Genomic DNA, 14,279 nt, shown 5'->3' with positions numbered 1-14,279 from the left:
TTTTTTAAGTTTTTAGTGAAGAAGAGATGTCTGCTGTTTCTACATGGTCAAGGAAAAAATATGAATCAAAACAGCTCCTAAGAAACATATACAATGATTCTTCAATTTCTCAATGTTGTGAACATCTCACTGAATCAGTACTTTACCATTTAACTTCAAGCATTTCTGATGGCACCAAAAAGGGTAGAGAAAAAGAGAAAGCATGGGAAATTCAAGAAGCAACATTTAGCAAGATTATTTCAATTCATTCTCAAGTGTTTGAGAGCAGGTCAATTTCCATTGGAGAACTTGCTTTATGTATTTCTGAAATCATTATTAAAATTCTTTTTAATAATAAAATTATACAGGCTGACATTGCACAGAAAATGGTTTCCATACCAACAAAATACATTTACTGTCCAGGAATAGTTTCTGGTGGCTTTGATGACCTCTTTCAGGATCTCTTAGTAGGAGTGATTCATGTACTGTCCAAAGAAATAGAAATAGATTATCACTTTGAAAGCAATGAAAGAAACAAGTCATTTTCTATGCATAGAAATAATAGTGTATCTGTTTGCAACAAAATCAATAGACAGGAAGGCCCCAGAGACTGGCAATTCTCTACTCAACAAATTGATCAACCTTTTCAAAAAAATAAATTAAGTTATCTTACATGTAAGTTAAACAGCCTGGTTAGTAACCTAAAAACAAGTGACTCCAAAGAAGTAGTCAATAAAGTTTTTAATATTGTTTCAGATTTATTTTCACCAGATGAATGCCTAGACAGGGGTATGGATTCTGGTAAACTACAAAGAACATTTTTCTACTCCTCAAATAATGAACAACCTACTAGCATACTTACCAATAACCTACAGCTCTCCTCAAAATCAGTTTTTCTTCTCAATGTTGTATGTGAGAAACTTATCAGAATACTTTTGGAAGAATGCACAAGCACTGCTTTTCTTGATAAAGGATCTGTTTCAGAGGAAACCTCAGAAGAAAAATGTCAACTTTTTAAAATGCTTCAAAGTATAGAAGATGGAAAATCTGATTATCGTAAGGGAGGAATGGACCATGAATTCCTTCAAGTAGATTACATGTCAGAACTTTTGGAGAATGTGGCAGAAATTGATCAAGACTTATTGTCATCAGACTGTATGCTTACTATCATTTCCCACAGCTTGGTTAAATCATTGATGGACAAGTTATCTCACAGTATACAACAAGCTCCAGAAAGTCTACCTTTTGCAAATGAGTATTTGAACTATAGAACAAGAGAAATACAGTCCAGTTTCACAAAATCAAGAAAGCCAGAATTAATAGAATTAGGACAAAATGAAAGTTCTTTAGGACTTGGTAGCTATGACAGTAATTCTTTGACAGTATCCATGAATAATCCCAGTGTGGTTAGCTCCAAAATACAAGCACCATTTGATAAGCATTGTGCAGTAAAATCCTCTTCTGTGTCACCTCTTGAAAAACAGAGAACAAAGGAAACGGATAAGGTAGCCATTCATAATAAGCTACATCAGGAAGGTATATATGCTGGTGTTTATTCAGCCACATTTTTGGAAGGAATAATTTCAGAATTGTTTTTTAATCTCTCTGTGTCATTGTGGGGCAAAAATAAAAACATCACTGTGTCCCTGCTCAATGAGATGAATACATTACTTGTCAATAGTGTAGTGAATGAATTTAATAATGCTCAAGTCACCGTTCTACGGAATGCTGAAGAAAGGCTGTATTTTCCACAAGTTCATACAGAAACAGTTAGCAAAATTGTTGACTCAGTTTATTATGATGTTTTACAGCAGTATGAATTAAAAATGATCTGTGGTAGTAATCTGGTGTACGACAATGCCTCAGTAGCAGAACAAATAACAAATGGCATATTGTTAGAGATTTTAGACTACAAACTGCCATCTTGCTTCAGAGAATATCTCATACCCCATTCATATTACCCTCTCAAACCTGAAATTATATTGCAAAAGCTTCAAAGTAACCTAACAGAATTTACTTCTCTACCCAGGTCTTCATCAGACTATAGTACCATGTTATCACATTCATTTTTAGAAGATGTCATAAGAAGGCTTTTATCTCAGCTAATTCCTCCACCCATTACGTGTTCCTCTTTAGGAAAAAAATATTTAATGAGTTCTGATTTTAATGAAATGTCCACTTGTATAATAAATAAGGTTATGTCAGCCATTTCAAAACATAAAATTGGTTTCACTATATATGATAATCAATATCTATATACTGGAAAAAACCTCCAAAAGATGGTGGATTCTGTTTATTGTAATATTTTACAAATGTCTGACTCTCTTCTTTCAATACAAAAAAGTATAGTGAGCCGAAGCCCAATTATGGTTGACCAAATAGCCAGCTGTATCATCCAAGAGATTATCGAAAATCATCTTCAACCATTTTTGAGTGGAGAGGTTTTATGTCATCCAAGGACTCCACTGGATCCAGTGTCTACTATTGTTAAACAGGTTCTGAGTGAAGTGATAGAGTCACACAGACCTCAGAAGCAATCACCCTTAGATATTCACCCTGATTCATTTGTAAGGGAGATTGTTGCCAGACTTTTGTCAAAGATTTTCAGCCCAAAACATAACACTGAAATTGAGTTGAAAAACATGACCCAAAGAATAGTAAACTCCATAAATAAACATTTCAATAAAGCTAAAATTCACATTCTTTATGATGACAAAGAACAGTCTTTCTCTTCTTTCAATACAGATATTGTGGATGAACTTGTCACCACAGTTTATAGAAATGCTTTAAAGCAGCATGGGCTAGACTTTGCTGTTGATAAAGAGTCTGAAGATAGTGGCATTTTTGTGGAAAATATTACCAATTTAATTGTAGCAGCTATTTCAGATTACCTTCTTCATCCACTGTTTTCTGGGGATTTGTCAGCTTCTACCTATTCTAATTCAGTGGCTGAGAATATTGCTCAGGACATCCTTAGTAACATCAGTAAATCTACTGAGCCAAGCCAGAGTGTACCTCTATATAACACCTTGCTGCCATACACATTTTTAGAAGATATGATCAGAGTACTATTATCTAAATTATTTTCTTCTGCATCTAGCCTGGTTCTAAACAGAGAAACCCAAAAAGATATATCAAGAGTGAATTTCAATGACATTGCTTCAAACCTAATTAGTGATATTAGGATGAAAATTTCCCAACATGAAATTCGATTTTCAAAAGAGGAAGAAGAAACCAAGTTTATTTATTCAGAAGATGATATTCAGCACCTTGTTGATTCAGTATTTGAAAATGTTGTGCAAACCTCTGGTTCTCAAGAATCAGCTGTGCAAAATATCATAAGCAGTAATGATGTTCTTATCGATAGAATAGCAGGTTTCATCATTAAACATATCTGTCAAAAACATCTTCAGCCATTTGTGAATGGAAAATCATTATCTTCATCAGACACATATTTTGATGATGAGAGAAAGAAGTTATTTTATACCAGTGTTTACTCTTCAACATTCTTGGAAGATGTAATCTCTGGGGTTTTAAGAAAAATATTCCACAGGGTAGTAGGCATTGTACAAACAAAATCCATAAGAGATTCAGAAGATGAAATGTTTGAGAAAGCTGAAGAACTCATACATTTGATTATAGGGGAATTCTCAAAAGCCCAAGTTAGCATTATAGATAATACTGAGGAAAGATTGTGTTTACCTCCAGTGGAGAGGGATGTAGTCAAAACAATTGTTGACATGGTGTATAGCAAAGTTTTGCAAGAATATGAAATGGAAGTAGTGCCCAATAAAGATTTTCTAAATGACACAAAGACATTGGCTGCAAGAATAACTAATATCATCCTGGCTGAAATTTTTGATTTCCAAATTCATCCAGATCTTATAGCAAATCTACCTTTTAAGTCACATTCCAAACTCAGTGCAAATGTTTTAATAAAAAGAGTTCAGTGTGATATAAGTAAATCAAAATTCAAAAGACAAGCTTCAACAATGTATACCACTATGTTATCACATAGTCATTTGGAAAAAATAGTTACTCAGCTTACATCTCAGATCAGTCCATTGAACACCAGTGCAGAGCAGTCAGATACTACTAAATCAGAATTAAGCAATACAGTTATAAAACTGATAAATGAAATTATGTCAATAATTTCAAAACATGAAATATGTATTATTAAATATGGGAATAAAAAACAGAGTATGATTTCAGCAAAAGATATCCAGTCTATGGTGGATTCCATTTATGCTGATCTTTCTCATTCAAATATATACCAGTCCATTACAAAAGACAAGAAGAGCATAAGTGACATACCTGTTTCAAAAATAGCAAGTTTTATAATAAAAGAAATCTTTAACCATCATATTCAATCATTTTTATCTGAAGATAAAACTCTCCTTTTGGCTGCAGTTGATCAAACTTATAATTCGAAAGCAATAGATCCTAAACAAAGAGAATTATCTTTTATTGTCAACTCATCTGTCTTTTTGGAGGAAGTAATTTCTGAGCTCTTATGCAAAATTCTTTATGCATTTTCACGTAATATGTTGGTTACTGAAAACCCAGATAGAGCAAAACCAAAACTTACCAGGATTGTTACAACATTGGTAAATTCAATTATTCAGGAGTTCACCACATCAGAGATTTTAGTTGCAGATAACTTTGATGAAAATTTGTGTTTCTCAGAAAGATATAGAGAAATGGTTCAAAAAATAGTCAACTCAGTATATGGAAAAGTATTAGATCAATATAAGTCTCTGATTCAAATACATAGGGTTATACAAAGTGACACAATATGTTTTGGTAGGAAAATATATTATTTGCTATTGGAAGAAATATATGATTATCAAGTGCAGTCATTAGTTGCAGGAGAATTAGAGTCTTCTTCTTATTCATACCCCCAAGCTGATAATATCATCAGAAATGTGCTTAACATAATCACAAAGGATAGCCATGCCTTGCCATCATATATTACTGTGTTGCCTCGTTCTCTTTTAGAAGATATGATTTACAGGCTTCTAGCACATGTCAACCCTTCAACTCACACTGAAAATGAACTAAAAGAGAAAGAGGTTCCACCAGATGATGAATTTGTGAACATAGCTTCAAAATTGACTGATGAAATTATAAAAGAAATTTCTGAACATGAGATTCGACTTTCCATGGCAGAGGATAATGCAGAAAGTATGAAGTTAGAACCTACTGAAAATTTGGTTGACTCCATATGTAATAATATTTTGAAGACATCTGAATTCCAAGCTGAAGTACAAAAAGATGCAGACAAAAAAGGATGCTCATTCCTCAGTAAATTAGCTGGTTTTATTATGAAAGAAATCATGTATCATCATTTACATCCATTTTTACATGGTGAAGAATCATCTTTCAGTGACTTATCTGATTATGACCATGTCTCCAAACTTGCTAAATCTGGTAAAGAAAAGACACAGCCTTCTCTATATTCAGCTACATTTTTGGAAGACATAATCGTTGACCTTGTTCACAAATTTTGTTCTCTCCCCATTATTACTGAAGATTCTAAGAAAAATGAAATGACAGACCTAGATATTACGGGCTTGGCTCTAAAACTTGCAAATTCTCTGATAAGGGAATTTATGAAAAATGAAATTAAAGTTTTACCAAATGCTGAAAAAATATTTTCTTTTCCAGCAATTGATAAAGAGACAGTTGATAAAATATCCAATTTTGTATATAATCAGTTCATAGAAAAGTACACATCTAATGATATTCAAAAAGGTGATGAAAGTAACATTGCTATAGGGATGATTGCTGCTCTAACCCAGAAGGCAATGTCTGCATTCAAGATTCAACCACTTTTTTCAGGAGACTGGTCTTCCACCTTCTTTTCGTTTCTAAATCCAGATAATATCACCCAAAGGGTTCAACACCTACTACAAAACACCTTTACACAAATAAGCAGATGTGCAAAAGAGAACCAACTTTCTTTACCAGATCAATCATATAAAGATACTTCTTCCACCTCATACTGCAGAAACACGATGAGCACTTTGGAAATAAATAGAGGCACAGGGAGTAGAAAGAAAAGTTTTAAAACCAAGGACACATCAATGAAAAAATGTGACATCCAAAATCCAGTACTTAGCTCTATAAATGCAATTATGAAAAGCAGCATGATTAACCTGACATCAGGGTTGGCTACAGGTGTGACAAATGAAAAGAAAGTGGATGAAAATAAAGTGGGAATTTGTACTCAGAAACACAGTGCGACTGTATCAAAAGTTACTTCTTCAACTACCACTGTGAAAAGTAAAGATACTCAGGAGCTAAATTTGAGTGAAACATTTAATAAAGAAATTGAGAAGGAAATAAATTTAATTCCAAGAGATAAAAAAGGGAAAGATCATGAGGTACACACACATTTTTCATTAATAATTGATGATACAGAATATGAGAAGGAAGTACTTGAATCAGATTCTGAAATAGGCTATAAGAAGATTGACAATGCAAGAGAAAGATCATTCAAAAAAGATGACAAGCTCTTTCAGTTACCCTCCTCGAAGTCCAAGAGAAATCTAGGGACTAAAACAGGGACTTTGGAAATAAGAACTCAAACATCAATCAGTGAGGGGAGAAGAGATTCTCCAACACAAACAGGTAGGGATGAGGAACACCGCTCAGATTATGAAGATGTTCAAAATGTCATTGAAAATATTTATGAAGATGTTTTAGAACTATCTTCTTCTCCAGAACCAGCATATTATTCAAAACTCAGTTACGACCGAAGCCCCCCAGGTGATAATGTATTAAATGTAATTCAAGAGATTGGCAGGGATTCAGCACAGTCTGTTACAACAAAAAAATTATCCTCCTCAACTAACAAAAACGTCCCTGCCAAAGAAAAAGAAGAGGAAGAGAGAGAAAAAGAGAAAGTAAGAGAGGAGATTAAAAGTGAACCCAGTAAGCCAGACGATTCTCAAAACCAACCAGAGAGTAAACCTGGAATTTTTCCCGCTAAGTTTTTAGAAGATGTTATTACTGAGATGGTTAAAAAATGATCTTTTCTTCTATACCAGAAACACAAATACAAGATAGATGTCAAAAAGTTAGTGATAAGCAGAATCAAGCTAAACTCTATGACACTGCTATGAAGCTCATGAATTCACTGTTAAAGGAGTTTTCAGATGCTCAAATTAAGGTTTTCAGGCCAGATAAGGGAAATCAGTTCCCTGTGGGTAAAGTGTCTTCAGTTCCTCAAGTACCTCCCAGGTATAAAGAGACAACTACAGATGAAACACCATCCAGCATTAAGATAAAATCTGCAGATAAAATGCCACCTATGCATAAAATGACAAGAAAACCTTCTTCAGATAAGATACCATCAACTGAGAAAACATTGGTCAACAAAGTTGTTCACTCTTCTGTTTGTAATATTTTAAATGAATATGGATCTCAAGACTCTATTTGTAAGAATATAAACAGTAATGGAGAAAATTTAGCAAGAAGACTAACTGGTGCAGTCATAAATGAAATTTTCCAACATCAGGTTAACTTGATATTTTGTGATGAGGTTTCAGTTTCAGCATGTTTGCCTCTGGAATCTAAGGATGTTGTTAAAGAGGTCCAAAAGTTGGCCCAAACAGCCAGCAAAGAATGTCAAACTTCATCACCATATACAATAATGTTACCTCATAAATTTTTAGAGAATGTGATTTCTGCTCTTTTATCCAAAATTTTCTCAACAATATCCAGCACTAAAACAAAAGAACCTGAGGACAATTTGTTCACAGAACTAAATTTCCTTCAAGTGAAGTTAGTAAGCGCAGTTGCAACAGAGATCTCCCAAGATAAATATATGACTATACAATATGTAGAAACCTTACAATCTGATGATGATGAAATTATTCAATTAGTGGTTCAGTCTGTTTATAATAATCTCTTGCCACAGTTTGGATCACAAGAGATTATACAAAATTGTGTAACCAGTGGATGCAAAATCCTTTCAGAAAACATAGTTGACTTGGTTCTACAAGAATTGGCTAGCAATCAGTTGCAGAGTTATTTTTGTGGACAGCTAACTCCACATCAGTGTGTGGAAGTTGAAAACAGTGTTGAAAAGATCCTTAAAGATGTTTTCGAAACTACTGATGTGCCCCTACCTAAACCATCACATGCTCATAAGCTGTCTTACAACATAATAGAAGAAATTGCTGTGAAGTTTTTATCAAAGCTTTTATCTATATTTCCAAAAGTGCATAAAGAAAGAACCAAATCTCTAGAAACTGATATGCAAAAAATAACTTCAAAAGTACTAAATTCAGTCCAAGAATTTATCTCCAAAAGTAAGATTAAACTTGTACCACCCACCAAGGAATCACCTACTGTGCCTGTAGCTGATAATGTAACTATTGAAAACATAGTTAATTATATTTATACCAGTGTTTTAAAGCACTCTGGCTCTTACACTTCTATATTTAAAGATTTAATGGGTAAAAGCAATGTCCTCTCTGATACAATAGGCTTTTTAATGGTGAATGCAATTTCCAATTCTGAATTTCAACCTCAAGTAGAGGAAGAAGTATCAAATTCAGAATTAGTTCTGGAAGCTGTCAAAATTATGGAAAAAGTGATCAAAATTATTGATGAACTTAAGTCTAAGGAAAAGCCTTCACCCAGAAAAGGTTTGACATTAGATGCCAAACTTTTAGAAGAGGTGTTGGCCTTGTTCTTGGCTAAACTAGTAAGGTTGCCAGGTTCCTCAAGCAAAGATGAAAAGAACTTATCAAAGCCTGAGTTAAATAAAATCGCATCTCAACTATCAAAATCGGTAACAACTGAAATTTCCAGAAATAGCATTAGTCTAATAACTTCTGATCCTGAAGAGCACTGTTTAAATCCAGAAAGTACAGAAATGATTTATCAGGTTGTTGATTCTGTTTATAGCAACATACTGCAACAATCAGGAACCAACAAAGAGCTTTATTATGATATAAAAGATACAAACACAGCCTTTCCTAAAAAAGTGGCTAGTTTAATTATTGATGGAGTTTCAAGTTTTCCATTAGATACAATTAGCTCAACAATTTCAAATGCTGATCTCTCTGGAGAGCTAGACATTAATAGAATTGTTCGAAAGGCCCAAGAACATGCTTTTAATGTGATTCCTGAATTAGAGCAAGAAAAGTTAGATCAAAATTTATCTGAAGAGGAATATCCAATTAAAATAGTTCCACATGTTGGAAAAAAACCAGTCAAAATAGATCCAAAAATTATTTCAGAACACTTAGCAGTTATTTCTATAAAAACTCAACCTCTTGAGAAGCTTAAGCAGGAGTGTTTGCAAGTAACTGGACATAGCATAGCAGAACTGAGAAGAGCATCAATAAGTGGGAGAAATTACTCCTCAGAAGCACCTAATTTAGAAAAGAGAAAGAGAGAAAGACGTCCCTCATTGGATAAGACTGGAAGACTGGATGTAAAACCATTAGAGGTAAGTGCAAAAGCAATGGCATGAAAATGAGTGAATAGTGAGACATGGTTCTTCTGTGATTTCTTTCCTCAAATACGTATATGAAAATGCATTTATTGTTGTTGCTGTTGCTCAGCCCAATAGGAGAATTGGTTGCATCAGTTCATCCATACAGTCATATTATTCACTAGGATTTGTCATGTTAGTTCTGTGGCTCACTCAAAGTCTCATACTAGTTTTCCTAAGACAATCCTTTTGAATTCTTCTTTTTAAGAATGAGATTATAAGCACATACCCTTCACAGTAAAACCAGACTGAAAGAAGTTATAATTGTCATTTAAATATTTAATAGCAGCAAACTTGTGTAGTTCCTTAGTTCGTTATGGATATCTAAAGGTGTTCAAGCAGGTCAGTTAAAAGAATATCAGGATATATGGAACAATCTAAAATAGTTTTAATTTTCAAATTTAAAGCACCAGAGTAGTACTCATTTTCTTTTAGTAACATTCATCAGCAGACATTAGACTGCAGACTCTTAGATTACATTTGTTCTATTTTACTTCAATTATATTAGCCTTTCCCATTTGCTCTGGCCTCTCAAGATGTATCCATTTTCTTTCCACTTACACACTTGTATTTTCTAAACCCAGCTGTAGTATTGCTGCTATTTTTATAAGCCTCTCTCCTATTGCTCTAGACCTAACTCTGTCCTGTCACCCCATACGCAGTCCCCAAATATTTTAACTGGGAATTTAAAATGCCAAAAATAATGTCCTTATTACAAGGAAACTACTACTGAGGACAAAAGATTTGTCTCACCAACAGAAAGGTTGCACTGATCCATCAGACATTTTGATTTTTATTAAGATCCCTTTAACTGATGGTATGCATTTGTGAGAGTGCTGAGTATGCTTAGGCACGTAGTCCATAGCCTGGACAATTACCAAAGTTTTATAGAACCATGCTTCCTGGAGCATAAGCTTAGAGTAAATTTTTTCAGCACTCTTCTGCAACCCACTAAACTGAATCTCAAGGCTAGTAAATATGTTAATTAATGCTTTAAGTTTTCACACCCTGATATAGTTTGATGTTTATCCCTGCCCAAATCTTGTGTTGGATTGTAATCTCCAATGCTGGAGGTGGATCCTGGTGGAAGGTGTCTGGGTCATGGGGACAGACCCTTCATGGCTTGATGCTGTCTTTGCAGCAGTGAGTTCTTGCAAGATCTGGTCATTTAAAAGTGTGTGGCATCCCCCCTGCACCCCACCCAACACAAACACATTATTTTCCTCCTGCCTTCACCATGTGATGTGTCTGCTCTTATTTTGCTTTCAATCATGATTGGAAGCTTCCTCAGGCCTTCCCAAAAACAGATGCCACTATGCTTCCTGTAAAGCATACAGAACCATGAGCCAGTTAAACCTCTTTTTTAAAATAAATTACCTACTCTCAGGAATTTCTTTATAGCAGTGGAAGAATGGCCTAACACAGAAAATTGGTACCAAGGAGTGGGCCGTTACTGTAAAAAATACCTGCAAATGTGGAAGCACCTTTGGAACTGGTTAACAGACAATGGACAATGAAGTTCAGGCTGATGAGGTCTCAAATGGAAATGAGGAATTTACTGGAAACTAGAGCAAAGGTCACTTTTGTTATGCCTTAGCAAAATCTTGGGTGCACTGTGTCCATGCCCTAGAGTTCTGTGGAGTTTGAACATGTAAGTGATGACCTAGGATAGCTGGCAGAAGAAATTTCTCATAAATGAAACATTCAAGATGTGATCTGGCTGCTTCTAGCAGCCTATTCTCAGATTCAGGAGGAAAGAAATGACTTAAATTTGGAATTTATATTTAAAAGAGAAGCAGAGCATAAAAGTTTGGAAAATTGGCTGAGCATGGTGGCTCACACGTGTAATCCCAGCACTTTGGGAGGCCGAGGTGGGTGGGGCACTTGAGGTCAGGAGTTTGAGACGAGTCTGGCCAACATGATCTCCAACTCCATCTCCACTAAAAATACAAAAATTATCTGTGCATGATGGCACACACTTGTAGTCCCAGCTACTTCGGAGGCTGAGGCATGAGAATCACTTGAACCTGGGAGGCAGATGTTGCAGTGAGCCGAGATCATGCCACTGCACTCTCGCTGGACTCCAGCGAGACTCCACCTCAAAAAAAAAAAAAAAAAGAAAAAAAGAAAAAGCAGCCTGGCCATGTGGCAGAGAAAAAAAAGGTTTTTTTGTTTGTTTGTTTGTTTTTTGAGAGAAAAATTCAAGATGGCTGTAAAACTACCAGTTGTTAGAGAAATTTCCAAAACTGAAAGAGAGCTAAGTGCTAATATTCAAGACAATGGAGAAGACTTCAAAGGCATTTCAGAGACCCTCACTGCAATCTGTTTGATTTCAGTTCCAGAGGCCTAGGAGGGAAAAATGGTTTCATGGGCTCTGCAACCTCAGAACAACATTCCTCACATCCCCACAGCTACTTTTCTAGCTGTGGCTCAAAGGGGCCCAGTTATAGCTTGGGCTGCAAGCCATAGCCTTGGTGGTTTCTATGTGGTGTTAAGCCTATAAGCACACAGAATCCAAGAGTAAATAAGGCTTCTCAGCCTCTGCCTAGATTTCAGAGGGTGTGCAGAAAAACCTGCATGCCCAGGCAGAAGCCTGCTGCAGGAGTGGAGCCCTTACAGAGAACTTCTACCAGGGCATGCAGAGGAGGCATGTTAAGGTTGGAGATCCCACACAGAGTCTCCTCTGGGGCACTGCTTCGTGCAGTTGTTGGAAATGAGTCTGCATTCTGCAGACCTCAGAGTGGTAGATCCACTGGCATCCTGCACCCTCAGCATGGAAAAACCTCAGGCACTCAGCAACCTCTAAGGGTATCCAACAGTGCTACAAAAACCACAGGGGCAGGACTGCCCAAGGCCTTGAGAGCCCCACCCCTTCCATCACTGTGCCCTAGATGTGGGACATACAGTCTAAGGAAATTATTTTGGAGCTTTAAAATATAATGATTGCACTAGTGGGTTTTGGACTTGCATGAGGCCTGTAGCCCCTTCTATCAGGCCAATTTCTCCCTTTTCAAACATGAATGTTTGCCCAATGCCTATACCCCTATTGTATCCTAAAAATAAGCCATCCTAAAAATAATGCAATAAAGAAGAAGACATGGGGAACTCAGTTAAGGCATGTGATTGGCACCAATCTGGCTACCAATGTTATCTATCTTCAACAAAAGGACACAGCAGTGAAGAGAAAGAAAGATAGGTTAGAAACCCTAGACTCTTGTTAGTTCTGCCTCAAGACTTAATTCTCTGTTTTAAGATACCATAGATTCTTAACACACCAGACATATGCATACTAAAACTATTTGTAGTAACATATCCCAAAGCCATATAAAATGATTTTGGATTTTCTAAACCACTGTTTTCCTCCAATAGCACAGATAATCAAAATTGATTTTTAAAAATGTTTTAAAGAGGTTCTTCTGGTATTTTGTTTCTATGGATATTCCTTTGAGGCACCATTATCTGAAAAACTGGTTTATGATATTACAAAGGGAGGTTGAGAGCTAATATTATTAACTTAATTTTGAGATTCTGTGGAGTGGTCAAAAGCTAGAGAAATGGGGAAATTCTGTCATTTAATTATAATTGTCTTTTCTTTGATCTGTCTTTAACATTGACAGTGGAAACTGAGATTTAACTGAGGAAGTGAGAAGAAATGAAGATTTATATTTTGAAGAATCTTTTGGAAAATATGTCCAAAAGATAAAAAGTGGAGGAATAGGGAGTAAAAATTTTAAAACCATTATTTGGGTTATTCATTACTTTTGAAAATCAAGATCAGTGAATATGTTGCCCTTTTTTTCTTGAAAATATGTATATTTAGATTTCTCTATAATTCCTTACTTAGGATTTTGGAAAATAGGTTATCCTGTCTACTTCTGTCACAAAACTTTCAAGATAAATGATAAAGAGGAAGTAATTACATTAATTATGCTAGACCTTGCTCTGACTTTTGGAAAGTTATATTAGATTAAGGTATGTAATAAATACCTTAATAAAAAAATGGCATGCCAACAAATATGTTTTGTTATGTGTCTTTATTTCTTTTAAAAATATTGCTAATATATAATTAAGCGATATTTGAAGATATTACTTAAATCAAAACTAGAAATTATAAGAAAATAGCTACATCATAATCGAACTACAGGAAAGTGATTTAGGAATTTATTTTTAATATTTGCTATACTTTTAATTTCAGGCCGTTGCCAGAAATTCATTTCAGAATATAAGAAAGCCTGATATTACAAAGGTGGAGCTCTTAAGAGATGTTCAAAGTAAAAATGATCTTATTGTTCGATTAGTAGCTCATGATATTGATCAAGTGTATTTGGAAAATTACATAAAAGAGGAACCAGATTCTGATGAAGATGACGTTGTTTTAGGAGAGACTTTTGCAAAAGAAGAAGGCATTGAAGTATTTGAAGATCAAGTGAAAGAAGTCAAGAAGCCAGTACAAAGCAAAGTTTCTCCTAAGTCAACACTAAGCACCAGCAACCTGAAAAAATCCTTGTCGCTAAGTAAATGTTGTCAGACCACAGCCAGTGCAAATATTGAAAGTACTGAAGCAATCTCAAATCAGGTAATAGAATGCAAGGAGATGCATGTTAAAAGAGCTGTTGCTGAGCTTGACATGGCCACACCAAAGACAATGCCTGAAACAGCCTCTTCATCTTGGAAGGAAAAACCCCAGTGTAAGGTAAGTGAGAAGCATAACTGTTAGTGACTAGAAAGGAGAGACAGCTTCACAAATCTGGTCCAAGAATGTACCTTGATTAGTCAGAAAATAATGCTA

The 14,279-nt window shown here is 35.2% G+C and overlaps 1 protein-coding gene across 1 annotated transcript in view; it reads left to right on the top strand.

Moving 5' to 3' along the window:
* FSIP2 (fibrous sheath interacting protein 2) overlaps window positions 1–14,279 on the top strand; it is a 93,038-nt gene that overhangs the window by 59,590 nt on the left and 19,169 nt on the right. The window contains 3 exon segments of the mRNA XM_030916672.1: window positions 10–7,005; window positions 7,008–9,445; window positions 13,686–14,183. Of these exon segments, the coding sequence (XP_030772532.1) occupies window positions 10–7,005; window positions 7,008–9,445; window positions 13,686–14,183 (9,932 nt within the window).

The sequence above is a fragment of the Rhinopithecus roxellana genome, chromosome 14, assembly GCF_007565055.1.
Source record: "Rhinopithecus roxellana isolate Shanxi Qingling chromosome 14, ASM756505v1, whole genome shotgun sequence".
NCBI lineage: Eukaryota > Metazoa > Chordata > Mammalia > Primates > Cercopithecidae > Rhinopithecus > Rhinopithecus roxellana.
Note: the sequence above shows the minus strand (reverse complement) of the source record. Positions and strands in the feature narration are given on the sequence as shown.